The following is a 14,687-nucleotide window of genomic DNA, read 5'->3' as shown; positions in this document are numbered from 1 at the left end:
TGCAGGGAAAGGAGAAAACAATGAGAAGTAATCCACAGAGTAAAGCAGTTCTGTGGATTTTCACAAGAGTTTTAAGTGGAATACACCAGGCATGGGCAAACTTGGGCCCTCCAGGTGTTTTGGACTTCAACTCCCATAATTCCTAACAGCCGGTAGGAGTTACGGGATTGAACCAACCTGGACACAGCATATTATTTGAGAACACAGAAATGCTGGACCACTCTCACAACCACGTCAGACAACACAGAGAAGCCACTGAACTCCACAAGCATGTGGACAATTTCAACAGAAAGGAGGAAACCATGAAAATGAACAAAATCTGGCTACCTATATTTAAAAAAACTCCAAAATCAGGACAGTAAACAAAAGAACAACACCCAGAAAACAGGGGAATTCCAGACAAGAAACCATCAGGGCCAGCTAACACCTCAAATATCTCCCCAGGCAGTAAGCAGCCAGGCTTTGAAGCTGCAAGGCCAATCAGTGTTAATCAAGGGGGCCAATTGCAACATTCACACTTGCCTCAGGCAGACAAGAGTTCTTTCTCCCACCCTGAACATCATTCCACAAATATATCAACCCCATTTGCCTAGTTTCCAACAGACCTCACAACCTCTGAGGATGCCTGCCATAGATGTGGGCGAAACGTCAGGAGAAAATGCTTCTGGAACATGGCCAGACAGCTCAGAAAACTCACAACAACTTCAACACAATATGTTAGGGAAAGAAGTTTCTACCTAAATGTCAGGAAGAACTTTCTGATACTAGAAGCTGTTTGATAATAGAATATGCTGCTCCCTTGGAGTGAGATGGCTTCCTTCTCTTGAGCTATTTAAGCAGAAGCGGGATGGCTATCTGTTGGGGGTACTTTGTGTCTTTCTGACCGGCAGAATGGGGTTGGACTGGATGGCCCCTGGGCTCTCTTTCAATTTTATGACTCTATAATTATAGCAGTGAAATAAAAAGCTACAAGATCCTATGGAGATACGGGACATAAGCAGAATCACTAAACCAATGCATCCAGCCACTTATTCCCTTATGCTGCAAATAAGCACCTTGGTCGCTCTCCTGCATCACTTTGTTCCACTGAGGATTCAGCCTGGCATCCAGCGGAGCATCTTCTACCACAGGGAAATCAGAAGGGACAGTCACGAGGAGTTCTTCAACCTGAGAAAAGATTGAACATTGAAGGCAAGTGATGAGAAGAACACAGAAACAATGTCAAACGCAGAAATAATCCTTAGAATGTGCTCTTTAACTACCACTATTCACTTTTCCACATAATCACCAGACAATTGGATAAATTTCTGCCAACGAAGAACAAGTTTTCTGAAGCCGTTGCGGAAGAAGTCAACACTGTTTCTGCAACCAGCGTCTCACAGGACCCATCGTGCAAAATCTTCTAATAGCCAAGCAAAGCAATAATGTGAACCACATGTTCTTGTGAAATGCCGATTAGGCTTGAAATTTCTCTCTGAGTGATACGACGATCGTCCTGAATCAATCTGTCCATCTTTTGCTTGTGAAACTCGGTGGTTGCTGTCACAGGACGTCCAACTCTTTGTTTGTCACATAAGTCAGATGTTCCCATCTCAACATCTTTAAACTTACTCGCCCAACGACACACAGGACTCACATCAACACAATCACCCTAAAGAGCTTGCATTCTCTGATGAATCTCCTTTGGCGTGACACCTTCTGCCATCAAGAATTCAATGACTGCAGGTTGCTTAAGTTGCATTGACCAACCGTCTGTGCCAGGTTCCATACTTCGCACTTTAACAACACAACCCTTCAATGCTATGGCTTCCCGCCAAATGGAACTATAGAGGAGAGTCTACTGAACAAACGAGTACCTGCCACATACCAGTACTGCCATCTGTTGAGGAGTTACGAAGGTGGAGGCATTACTTTTCATTCAACCCTCACAGTAGGTGGTGACACACCATGGCCATCCTTGAAAGATTTCAAGAAAACGTGAGAAGTATTGTTGGTTCTTAAATCCAAGGCTGGCTATTCGATATCATCTATATCTATATATGTGTGTGTCAATGTATATCTGTCTGTTTTAAAATATTTGTATTCATGCTTTGCATTTATTTTCATGTCACCTCAGAAGCACTGGAGGGCAAGAAGTGATGCATAATGTCAGGGTCCCTATAGCATGATAAATTGATTTTAAAAATTGAGGGCTTTAGAATATCTTCCATATTTGTAACTCCTTGGAATAGAAGTGAACATTGGGGGGCGGGGGGAGTTTTCCTGATGAAACTATCAATGTTAACATTCTCCCACAATAGTCATTGGCACTGCTGAATTTGGTACAGGTTGAGCACGCCTAATCTGGAATTCTGAAAACCTACAAAATTGTTTACATGGATGAGTGAGATAATGCTGCCTTTTCTTTCTGGTGATGCACTCAATGCACACAAACTTTGTTTTGTGCACAAAAATATATTAAAATATTGTACAAAATTATAATCTGGTTACATGAATGACACGTCTATGAAACAGAAATGCAAGTTATGTTTAGACCTGGGTCCTATCTCCAAAACTTCTCATTATGCAAGTATTCCAAAATTTGGAAAAATTCAAAACACAGAACACTTCTGGCCTCAAGCTGTTAGCTTTCCGGGCTGTATATGGCCATGTTCCAGAAGCATTCTCTCATGACATTCCACCTACATTTATGGCAGGCATCCTCAGAACTTGCAATGAATATTGGAAACTAGGCAAGTGAGGTTTATATATCTGTGGAAGGTCCAGAATGAGAAAAAGAACTCGTCTGCTGGAGGCAAGTGTGAATGTTGCAATTGGCCACCTTGATTAGCATTGAAAAGCCTTGCAGCTTCAAAGCCTGGCTGACTACCTCCAACAGATAAGAGTTCTTTCTCCCACCCTAGACCTAAACTCGCAACAACCCATCCACACTTGCTTCAAGCAGACAAGGGTTCTTTCTCCCACCCTGGAGATTATTCCACAGATATATAAATCCCACTTGCCTGGTTTCCAACAGACCTCACCACCTCTGAGGATGCCTGCCATAGATGTGGATGAAACATCAGGAGAAAATGCTTCTGGAACATGTCCATACAGCCCAGAAAACTCACAGCAACTCAGTGATTCCGGCCATGAAAGCCTTTGACAACACAAGGGATAATCACTGTACAAGAGCAATAACACTAATCAAATTGTTTGAATGTAGAATTGTGCTTCCAAGAGGCTTCTGGGACTGTGATTCTGGACATACTCACTATGGCCTTTGCTTCTAAAAGTAATTCTGAAGGCACCAAATTGCAGGTGTAGAGCAACACTCTGGGTAGCTGTGAGGAAAAGCAGGAATGAAGTGGCACATGGGGTCAAAACTTACTCACCTCTGTCTTACAGACACTGGGAGGAAGCAATATCCCTTGGTCTGCAGGCTTCTTGTCCTCAGCTCGACTCAGGAGAAAATATTCTGCCAGGCTGACCGCCTGGGAACTGCTCTCTGCCCCACATTCCCTCACCCAGGAACCCATCTCGGAGGGCAGGATGCTCAAAAATTGTTCCAAGACCACGAGGTCCAAGATCTGACTTTTGGTGCAGTGTTCTGGCTTCAGCCACTGGCGGCAGAGACTGTGAAGTTGGCTGCAAGCTTCTTGGGGTCCCTGGGACTCCTGATAAGAGAATTGCCTGAAGTGCTGGCGATAGAGATCTAAGCTGGCCACATCCTCAGCCGGGAACTTGGGCACTGTTCTTTCCCAGAATTCCCCAGTTCCTTCACATTTGATAGCATTCAGACATGTTTCTCCCTCGGGGGCAGCAGAGTCTTGTCCATCCATCTTGGATATGTATTCTGAATCCTTCTTCCTTCTCTGTCAGGGCAAATGGAATGAAAAAGAATTATATTGTAAGGGCAAGACAGAAGGTGGAAGATTCCAGATAGGAACTTTGTCTCTCCCTGTAGGAAAGACAAATAAATAATCAGATTCAGAATAAAGACATGGGAAAGTTCAGTCACCTGACAGCCACAAATATTTTTTTCATTTTCCTGGAGAATCAGATTATGCAGCATTATTCTGTTTCTCAATTCTCTGCCTCCAGTTATTGCCCATCCCCATTTCCCCCCTCTTGGCCTTTCATTCAGCCATCCCATTTCATTCCCTACTGAAACCCCCGAGAAGATAGAAGGGTTCTGTCTCCATACTCAGTGCCCTTCAACATTTTTATTAATGACTTGGATGACAGATAGAAGGCATGCTTATCACATTTGCAGGTGACACTAAATTGGGAGGGATAGCTAATACTCCAGAGGACAGGATCAGAATTCAAAATGACCTTAACTGATTAGAGAGCTAGACCAAGACTAACAAAACAAATTCCAACTGTGAGAAATGTATGGTACTCAGTGTTGGCAATAAAAAAGAAATGCGCAGATACAGTGTCAGAAATATTAAAAATTAACTAGGTATTTTTAATTACAAAAATGTGAGTCAAGCACTGAAATTGTTAAATAAGCTAGTGTCACTCTGAGGAGAGTAAGTTGGCTGAAGTCAGTTAGAGTTAATGGGCCAAAGTTAGTATATGAGAAACACCTCAGTGTCAGTCAGCCTCATAGTGAGAAAGGTCTCACTGTGAGGTAGGCCTCAGTATGAGGTAGGCCTCTGTGTGTGCTAAGGCCTGGTGTGAATAAGCTTCAGTGAGAGAAGCTCCAGTGTGAAGGCTACTGTGTGAAGCTCCTGCATAGGTTCGGTGTAATAAGAGGATCTGTGAGAGAGAAGCTGTTTATCTGCATGAGAAAGAAGCCAAGTATGAAAGCAAAGAAGGAAGTATAAAGAACTTTAGTTGTGTTGTGGAAACCTTGTTCTTGTAAATAGTGCAACCATATTATTTTGCTATAAAGAAAAGCCTCCTATGGAAGAAATAACAATGATCTATGTGTTTTTGTTCTATTTATCACTTTTGGCTACTGGTGCTGGGTCACACTGCTGCTAACAAGTTACTCTGCTGTGCATTTATGTGGAGGGTCTTTTCTTAATAAGCCCACTCGCCCAACACACAGCATGGGTGATGCCTGGCTCGACAACAGTACATGTGGAAAAGATCTTGGAGTCTTAGTAGGCCACAAGCTGAACATGAGTCAAAGATATGATGCAACACCTAAAAAGGCCAATGTGACCCTAGACTGCAGTAACAGGAGTCTAGTGCCTAGACTGAGAGAATCATGGTGCCAGTTCTGCTTTGGTCAGACCTCCCCTGGTGCAATATTGTGTTCCTTTCTTGGCACCACATTTAAAGAAGGAGATTGCCAAGATGGAAAGTGTCCAAAAAAGAGTGATAAAAAGGGCCAAAGGTTTGAAACCAGGCCCTACAAGGAACCACTGAAGGAGCTGGCTACGTTTAGCTTGGAGAAACAAAAGCTGAGAGAAATTGATATAATAGCCATATTTAAATAACTGAAAGGATTTCACATTGAGGAAAGGGCTAGCTAAGTGGGTCTCAACCTGTGGGTTCCCAAGTGTTTTGGCCTACAACTCCCAGAAATCCCAGCCAGTTTACCAGCTGTTAGGATTTCTGGGAGTTGTAGGGCAAAACATCTGGGGACCCACAGGTTGAGAGCCATTGGGCTAGCTTATTTTCTGTTGCTCTGGAGCAGTTTCCCCAAATATATCATATTGGAGACACATTTTTTAAACATGTGGCGCAGGCTGTTGAGCAGCCAGCTGCAACAAATCACTCTGACCAAGAGGTCATGAGTTCAAGGCTAGCTCGGAGCCTGCGTTTGTCTTTTGTCTTTGTTCTATGTTAAGGCATTGAATGTTTGCCTTATATGTGTAATGTGATCCACCCTGAGTCCCCTTCGGGGTGAGAAGGGCGGAATATAAATACTGTAAATAAATAAATAAATAAATAATTTCGCAACACAGTAATTGACTTTTACTAGCAAACCGGAGGGTAAATCTATCCCTTTATAAGTGATGCAGACACATACTTAAACCGTAATAATGAAATGTATGGGGACACAACATATTTCATGAAAACCTTTCATCATTTGTGAGCTGCTTTGGGTCCCGTTTAGGGAGAAAAGAGGGATACAAATAAAATTTTATTATATTCTTATTATTATTTATATTTTAATAAAATATATTAATAGTTGCTTATTTTACATAGACTGAGAGGCTCTCCTTACCTTTGCACGTCACAACTACACACTGCAGTTTGCACACCAATGCTTGGAAAGCTCTGCTCTAAAGACTAGGACACAGTGGAGCAATGGATTCAAATTGCAACGAAGGAGATTCCATCTAAACATTAGGGAAAACCTCCTGACAGCAAGAGCTGTGCAACAGTGGAATATATTGCCTCCCAATCCGGTGGAGTGTCCTTCTCTTTTTAAGCAAAGGCTGGGTGGACATCTGTTGTGTGTTCCTGAATGGCAGGACTGGGTGGCCCTTCTGGTGTCTTCCGACTCTAGGATTCTATGATTCTAGGAAGAAAATAAGAAAAATGAAATTGCGGGGGTTCCTTTACCTGAGGCCAACAAAACAAAACCTTTGACAGTGAGATGACACTGGATTTGGAGGTTGTTGTGTTTTCCGGGCTGTATGGCCATGTTCCGGAAGCATTCTCTCCTGACGTTTCGCCCACATCTATGTCAGGCATCCTCAGAGGTTGTGAGCCTCAGGCCCTTTCCTTTCCCCCCTCAGCCGCTTAAGCGGCTGAGGGGGAAAAGGAAGGGGCCTGAGGCTCACAACCTCTGAGGATGCCTGCCACAGATGTGGACGAAACGTCAGGAGAAAATGTTTCTGGAACATGGCCATACAGCCCAGAAAATACACAACAACCCCGTGATTCTGGCCATGAAGGCCTTTGACAACATGCTAGATTTTGTCCTTCTGAATGGTCTGTGTCCTCCTTCTCCTTCTGGTGCATCTCAATAATAATAATTGTATCTCTTACCCGGGTAACAGGATGCACCACAGGTAATAAACATATTGCCATAAAATAAATCAGGCCTGGAGCCTCTTTTCCCTCATCTCTCACCTTCGGGACTCTCCCGTCCAAATAGGGCCTTTTCTTGTTTCTGGACGGAACCTGTTCACGCAGTTGTTTCCGGCGGGGCGTCTTTAGACGCAACACCGCCTTTCTTTCCCTCTGATTGGGCTTCAGTCCCGTCACGTGACTGAAGCCTAACTCAAGCTCATCCAGGCCTTTGCGTCTAGGCCCTCCCGGGACTTCATTTCCCAGAATCCCTGCTCTCTAGCTTGGGTGGCTGAGGCTTCTGGGAGATGAAGTCCAAAACTCCTGAGGGACTCTAGGGTGGCGGGGGTCTCCTCCCCATCCAGGGCGTTTGATTGGAGGGAGGGCTCTGCTCAAGGTGAGTGACGTGACGGGAAGAGGAAGAGCCAGAGACCAAGGTTCTGCTGAGTCCAAAACACCTGGAGGAAGGCCCAAGTAGGCCCAGGCCTGCCATAAAGTAAAGGTAAAGGTTTCCCCTGACGTTAAGTCCAGTCGTGTCCGACTCTGGGGGTCGGTGCTCATCGCCATTTCTAAGCCGAAGAGCCGGCGTTGTCCGTAGACACCTCCAAGCTCATGTGGCCGGCATGACTGCATGGAGCGCCGTTACCTTCCCGCCGGAACGGTACCTATTGATCTACTCACATTGGCATGTTTTCGAACTGCTAGGTTGGCAGGAGCTGGAGCTAACAGCGGGCGCTCATTCTGCTCCCCGGATTCGAACCTGCGACTTTTTGGTCCGCAAGTTTAGCAGCGCTTTAACACACTACGCCATCGTAGGCCCCATGCCTGGCATAGAGTGGCACAATTGATGATAATAATAATAATAATAATAATAATAATAATGTTTACTTATACCCTGCCTCCATCTCCCCCAAGGGGACTCGGGGCGGCTTACAGATAATACCAAATAAAAACAATAACAATATACAGTAGAGTCTCACTTATCCAACATTCTGGATTATCCAACGCATTTTTTGTAGTCAATGTTTTCAATATATTTATTTATTTATTTATTACATGCATTTATACCCGCTCTTCTCCCCGAGGGGACTCAGAGCGGCTTTATATCGTGATATTTTGGTGCTAAATTCGTAAATACAGTAATTACTACATAGCATTACTGCATATTGAACTACTTTTTCTGTCAAATTTGTTGTATAACATGATGTTTTGGTGCATAATTTGTAAAATCATAATTTAATTTTATGTTCAATAGGCTTTTCCTTAATGCCTCCTTATTATCCAACATATTCGCTTATCCAATGTTCTGCCGGCCCGTTTATGTTGGATAAGTGAGACTCTACTGTACAATATACATTACATCAATAAACAAAAAACATATACAATAAAATTTTAAACATTAACCTATAGAAATAAAAACACACTTAATAAAACATGGAATTAAAAACAGCGAGGTTATGATAATTGACTAAGTAAAGTGAATTGATCATACTATGCCATTTGTTTTCAGAGTTATGGAGCAGAGCCAATGAGGGAGCCTTGTCCCTGAGAGGCCTTCATTGGGCATCGGTGGAAAGATGCTTAAAGCAGGAAAAGACATCAATGCTCCGAGTGTTGGGAACAGTGGGCAATTTTGGGATGCAATGGCGCAGAGGTTGCCCAAGTTTGCCCATGCCTGCTCTAGTGTGAAGGGTGAGGACCATTCCAGCTCGGAAGCACAGTGGCAACACTTCAGGGAATTCACTTACAAGGAATCCATAGGACCTCGAGAGGTTTGCAGCCACCTCCACTCCCTCTGCCGCCTGTGGCTGAAGCCAGAGCGACACTCCAAGGCGGAGATGCTGGACCTGGTGCTCCTGGAGCAGTTCCTGGCCATCCTTCCTGTGGAGATGGAGCGCTGGGTGAGAGAATGTGGGGCAGAGACCAGTTCCCAGGCCGTGGCTTTGGCTGAAGGATTCCTCCTGAGTCGGGCAGAAGATGAGAAGCAGCAAGAAAAACAGCAGGTGAGTTCATTTCCGTTGTAGTCCAGCCTTTGATTGTGGCTGTACCTGATCTCACTGGGGATTCTGGGCCTGTTAGGCAGCCTGATGTTGGCATTGGGGATTCTGAGCCTGCAAACCAGCAGGAGAATCAAAAGATTTTGTTCATTTATATATATATTTATTTTTAATTCATTCAAATATACATACATTTGCAAGTGTTTGTTGCATACAGCGCAATACTGTCCAGCTATTAGTCTTCCATAATTATTTCTCAGATAATATATTTTCATTAAGGGGGTCACAGTCTTCTATTTAAATAATACATATAAAGATATTATAGGCTTCAAATTAATATCAGTTTCCTCCTTTTCTAAAGTCTTATCGCTTCCCCTATGTATATTTTTAGATTAATTTTACATTGAGATATTGGATCATTGTGTTGCCATTGATTAACAAAGTTCTCTAAAGCTTCTCCTTTAGCAAATCTATAATGTATTTTTCCCATTCTTCTAAGGGAGGTATCTCAGAGGTTTTGCATTATCTAGTGTATACTATTCGAGCTCTAGTTCTTCATCGGGCATTTTCAAAAGGTACATTTGTGGTGTCATTTTGAAATTTGTGTTTAATATTTTTTGAGATATACATGATTCTGTTTCCAGTAGTTGTTTACTTCGTTGTATGACCACCACATGTGGTAAAATGTGCCTTTTTCTTTCCCACGTTTACAACATTTGTCAGTGCAATTTGCCATTTGAATCAAAAGATTTTAAGCCCTAAGAATGAGAGCTCTCTGTCCGAAGGAGGCCACATTCCAGAAAGGCAGATGCAAGATCAGAGACAGAACTGAGCCCAGAGGAGGAAAATGTAAGTCCAGGTGGACAGGCAAATGTGCAGCAGTTAGATAGGAGATTTTGTTCCGCCAACATAGAGCTTCTTAAGAGAGAGTATGAAGGTCATGTCGCTTATTAGCCAAAAAGCTCTAATCAGTTTTTCAAGGGAAAAACTGTCTATATTAGAGACACCAGCAGAGACTAGGATGCGGAACAATGGCTTCAAACTACAGAAAAGGAAATTCCACCTGAACATTAGGAAGAACTTCCTCACTTTGAGAGCTGTTCAGCAGTGGAACTCTCTCTCTGCCCCGGACTGTGGTGGAGGCTCCTTCTTTGGAGACTTTTAAGCAGAGGCTGGATGGCCATCTGTCAGGGTGCTTTAAATGTCACTTTCCTGCTTCTTGGCAGGGGGTTGGACTGGATGGCCTGTGAGGTCTCTTCCAACTCTATGATTTCCTCAGTCTAGGCAACATTGATGTTAGAGCACAGAACTTGTGCCAAGTCAAGTCTTCCAAGGGATTTCTAGTTCCAAGTTTCCTTGTGTTCATGTTTTAAATTTCTAAAGACAGTTCCTGTATTGCATGTTTTGGATTTATCCTGCTTTTGTATTCCTGTTTTTTATGCATATCATGTTCTCTGAACTCTGAAGAGTATTCCTGTTTTTTGGACATCGATTTTTACACTATTTTCTTGAATTGCTTTTTAATATATATTCTTCAATAAACTGCTTTGCTATTTTACCCTGGACTGGATTGTATGTTAAGTACAGAGGTGAATCCCAGCAACAGTTTCATCTAGGAGGCACAAATCAGCAAGACATCTGCTCCTCTGTCATTTTCATTCATACCCTTCTGTTGAAAATTGATGCCGCCAGTTTTATCTTAGAACAGAGCTTCTCAAACCATGCTCCTCCAGGTGTTTTTCACTTCAGCTCCCACAATTCGTAACAGCTGGCTTTTTTTGTGAGTTTTGATACATAGAAAACTGGTTAAGTTTTCATGAGGATCAGTACTAAGGTTACCGCAGATGTATGTGTGTGAAGAAAGAAAGAATCCATATGCAGTTGCATTGCATGTATCAGTAAAAGCAAATGATTTTTTGTGTTGTCAGACGCTTTCGTGGCCAAAATCACTGGGTTGCTGTGAGTTTTCTGGGCTGTATGGCCATGTTCCAGAAGCATTCTCGCTTGACGTTTTGCCCACATCTATGGCAGGTATCTTCAGAGGTTGTGAAGTCTTCTCAATCTCTGAGGATGCCTGCCATAGATGTAGGCGAAATGTTAGGAAATAATGCTTCTGGAACATGGCCATACAGTCTGAAAAACTCAGAGCAGACTTCACAACCTCTGAGGATGCCTGCCATAGATGTGGGCAAAATGTCAGGAGAGAATGCTTCTGGAACATGGCCATACATCCCGGAAAACTCACAGCAACCCGGAGGTTGTGGATGTCTGATTGTTTGGCTCAAACTCTGCAGTTATTGTTGGAATGGTGGTTGAACCATGGGTAAGAAAAAAATAATTCCCCCAGAGATGTATCAGCTAGCACAGGTACTGATGGGCTTAACTGCTCAGAATGTGAAGAGGCCAGACCATGAAACATCATGTCTGGCTAGGTCACAGTCATTTGCCCAGATGCTATTTCCATTGATATCACAGGGATTGGCAAAGGAGGAGCCAATGGACTATATAAGACAGAAATCATGTGTCTTCCTCTCTCTTGTCTGGATTGTCGCTTCTTGCTGAACCCCTGTGAGTTATTATTTTGTAAATACTTAATTAACTAGGACAAGAAATAAAAATGCTATCAAGGCTGCTTGATAGAATAACAGCAGCAGAGTGTTTAATTCGAGCAGCAGAGACAGACGAGAGGCAAGCAGATAAAGCGCAGGGTTAATAAGTGGTCTGACTGAAAGTGTGCATGCCCCAGGAACATTCGTTTTTTGAGTCTGCCAAATTAATCCAGGGGTCGGCTGAATCACACGTGCCCTTGACAGAGGCTTGGTTAGAATAAAATCAAAATAAGTTTATTGCAGGTACAGAGCTTGATGGTTTCATATAACTTGTTAAAGGCACTTCGCTTAATGGTTACAACGGATATGAGGTGGTCAAACTTTCAAAATATTCCTTTCTCTGGATTACACTAAACCCTGATCCTCCTGGATCCCCTGGGATTAATTTTCCCTAATCCACAGGCTCTATAAATGACCCTAGACAAGTCACCTAACTTGCCTAGTCTGGTCCAACTTAGATCCGACTCAAATCCTTCTATTTGAGCCAACCTGATTCTCCTCACAAGAATCAGATCCTCCACTGTGACTAGAAAATCACAGACTGTCTAAAATAATTCTCTTTATTTTAGACCTGACTCAAACTCTTCTATTTGAGCCACCCTGATCCTCTACACAAGAATCAGTTCCTTCACTGTGAATGGAAATCACAGACTGCCTGGGTTTTAAAATATTCCCCCTTTTCCTTTCCAGGCAGCGGTTGGCTCCGCACCTGTTGCTAGGGTAACCTGTTCTAGCATTCTAAGATGGCTACCTTCCCCCATACATCATCAATTCAAATACTCACCATTTTAAACTTTAGCCAAACCTGACTGATTAAACAAAATCCAATAAACATGTCATCTATAAACAAAATATAATTATACACTTCTTCACACTCACGAATATACACTATTTTCTAATCCACCTCCACACTCTCACACTTTGAATCGTCATCGCTATTTTAGATGGAAAAGCTCTATGTGGAAGTCCAGCTTTTTCCTATTGCAGAGGAGGCTCCATTGGACACCAGGCAGACTTCCCAGCGAAGGGGCACCACTTGGCAAGGTAAGCATGATCACTGGGAGAGTCTGCTTTAACAGAATTATCTATACACCTCCTATCTTATTCAGTATGCTTAGAGTTTATTGTGAGAAAAATAACCTTGTGGTGCAGGCCAGTCCAAGAAAATGTAATTAGCCAAATTCCATTAGTGGCTTTCATGATTCAATGGAAACTAGCCTGTGGTGTCCCCAAGGTGCATCTTAACACTTTAATCTTTACCTTGTTGCTATCTACATCCTTTTGATTTAATTTCTATTGTGCTCAAGGTGTTTTGATCTGTTAGGGGTTGTAGGGTTGTGATCTTACTCTCTGGGCCCAGCATGAGCGACCTGCTTCCCACTGGCTTGATCTCTCTCCCAGGGGCTGGCGCAAGAATGGCAACAGCGGCTCAGTTTCCTCTTCCTCTTTGTGATGGAGAACCATATCAGGTAAGGAGAATAATAATAATAATAATAATAATAATAATAATAATAATAATAATAATTTTATCCCGCCTCCATCTCCCTGAAGGGACTCAGGGTGGCTTACATGGGGACAAAGCCTTAAAACAACAGTTGACATATATATAAATCACAACAGAATTACAAGATTAAAATACATAACACATCGATTAATTGACCTTTAAAAATAGACGCACAACATAATGACGGGAGAAATTTAGGACTTTCTGTCTCTAATACCTGAAAATAATGTTGCCCTTTTTCATGAAAATAATAATAAAAGCTGGTAGTTTTTTAGGTGGGAATATTTTAGGTAGAAAAACATGGACATTTAAATATTTGTTCCTAGAGTTGTCACATAGCACCTGAAACTAAAAGAAAAAGAAGTGAGGAGACCCCAAAGCAGATTTTTAATCCATTAAACTTGGGCAGTTGAGTACAGTACTTGGTTGACATAAATCTCAGGTTGAATCTTCTTCCTGGACAAGAAAAAAAACTTTCCTTGTTGCTTATAGCAAAGCTGAGAGTCACAGAAATAACCTGCAGGATCAGATCAAAGGCCTACCTGTTTCAGCGTCCTGATTACCATAGTGTCCTCTAGACAGCACTAAAAGCCAGGTTTGATGGCAGAGATATTGTTCACTCACAATGATATTCAAGGGGATGTTCCCTCTACTCCTGGAACTAGTTGGGAGCACATAGAATTAAGGCAAATAATTTGACCTCTTGATATAAAGACAATTCCACCGTCAATTTTAATACTGCAAGATAAGACCCAGTCACGCCACATTAACCTCCTTTTTGTAGTTTGTTTGTTAATAACCTTAGTATTGGATTTAAGCAGGAAAAAAAACTCTTTTTGTTTAGGCTGTGGTGTCCTTTGAGGAGGTGGTTGTGTCTTTCCTCCCAGAAGAATGGGCCCTCTTGGATGCAAATCAGAGATCCCTGCACAGGGAGGTCATGGAGGAAACCTGTGGAATCATGGCTGCTCTTGGTACGGATCTTTCTTTCATTCACTTATAATAATTTCTAATTTAAAATGTCAGTCTTCTAAGACCAAGGATATCAGCCAAGCATTATGACTTTTCTCAAGGCAGGATCAGGAACGGCTTTCTCTCCAGAACAGATCTGCCCCATCAGTCCTTGCCATCCTGACCAGTACACCTGTCAGCTTGGCCAGCCTTGAGGCATGATTAGAGCAGTTGTTCATCTTCACCCAGAGAGCCGCAAGCTTCCCACACTTGCTTTAAGGGATTCTTAAGGTTCTCATATCTGCAAAAGACGTTTTTGAAACAACTGAAGTTCCTTCTGTGTGCCTAAACACAATACCATCAGCATTTGTATGCCACTTTCCCATGGTAAGATCATGGGAAGTCTCCTTGTGGAGAGAAAAAGTGGGGTATAAATAATCAACAATGACAATAATAATAATAATAATAGTCAAAATGTCTTACAGTAATTTCAGGGGAAAATAGGTGGGCAGCCTTCGCGTTTTTTGATATTGCCTCATGTATAGATCTTACAAAATAATACAACATACAAGGCACAAATGCCTTTTTTGCACATATAAAATGTTACTGTGCAATCTAGGGTCCAGTCTCACCTTGCAATGCAGCTCTGGGACAACTCCAAGGGCTCAC

The 14,687-nt window shown here is 42.5% G+C and overlaps 1 protein-coding gene across 1 annotated transcript in view; it reads right to left on the bottom strand.

The window, feature by feature from the left end:
- The window catches only part of LOC100552945 (zinc finger protein 271-like), a 42,350-nt gene extending 35,228 nt beyond the window's left edge, over nucleotides 1-7,122 (bottom strand). Inside the window, exons 1-4 of the mRNA XM_062973525.1 lie at nucleotides 7,024-7,122; nucleotides 6,170-6,466; nucleotides 3,375-3,854; nucleotides 1,056-1,167 (exon numbers count right to left, since the gene is read on the bottom strand). Of these exons, the coding sequence (XP_062829595.1) occupies nucleotides 1,056-1,167; nucleotides 3,375-3,821 (559 nt within the window). The 5' untranslated portion in view covers nucleotides 3,822-3,854; nucleotides 6,170-6,466; nucleotides 7,024-7,122. The remainder of the gene's footprint in view (nucleotides 1-1,055; nucleotides 1,168-3,374; nucleotides 3,855-6,169; nucleotides 6,467-7,023) is intronic.
- Nucleotides 7,123-14,687: the final 7,565 nt, after the last annotated feature.

This window comes from Anolis carolinensis, chromosome 2 (genome assembly GCF_035594765.1).
Source record: "Anolis carolinensis isolate JA03-04 chromosome 2, rAnoCar3.1.pri, whole genome shotgun sequence".
In the NCBI taxonomy this organism is placed as follows: domain Eukaryota; kingdom Metazoa; phylum Chordata; class Lepidosauria; order Squamata; family Dactyloidae; genus Anolis; species Anolis carolinensis.
The sequence above is the reverse complement of the archived record's forward strand: the minus strand, read 5'-3'. Positions and strand labels throughout refer to the sequence as shown.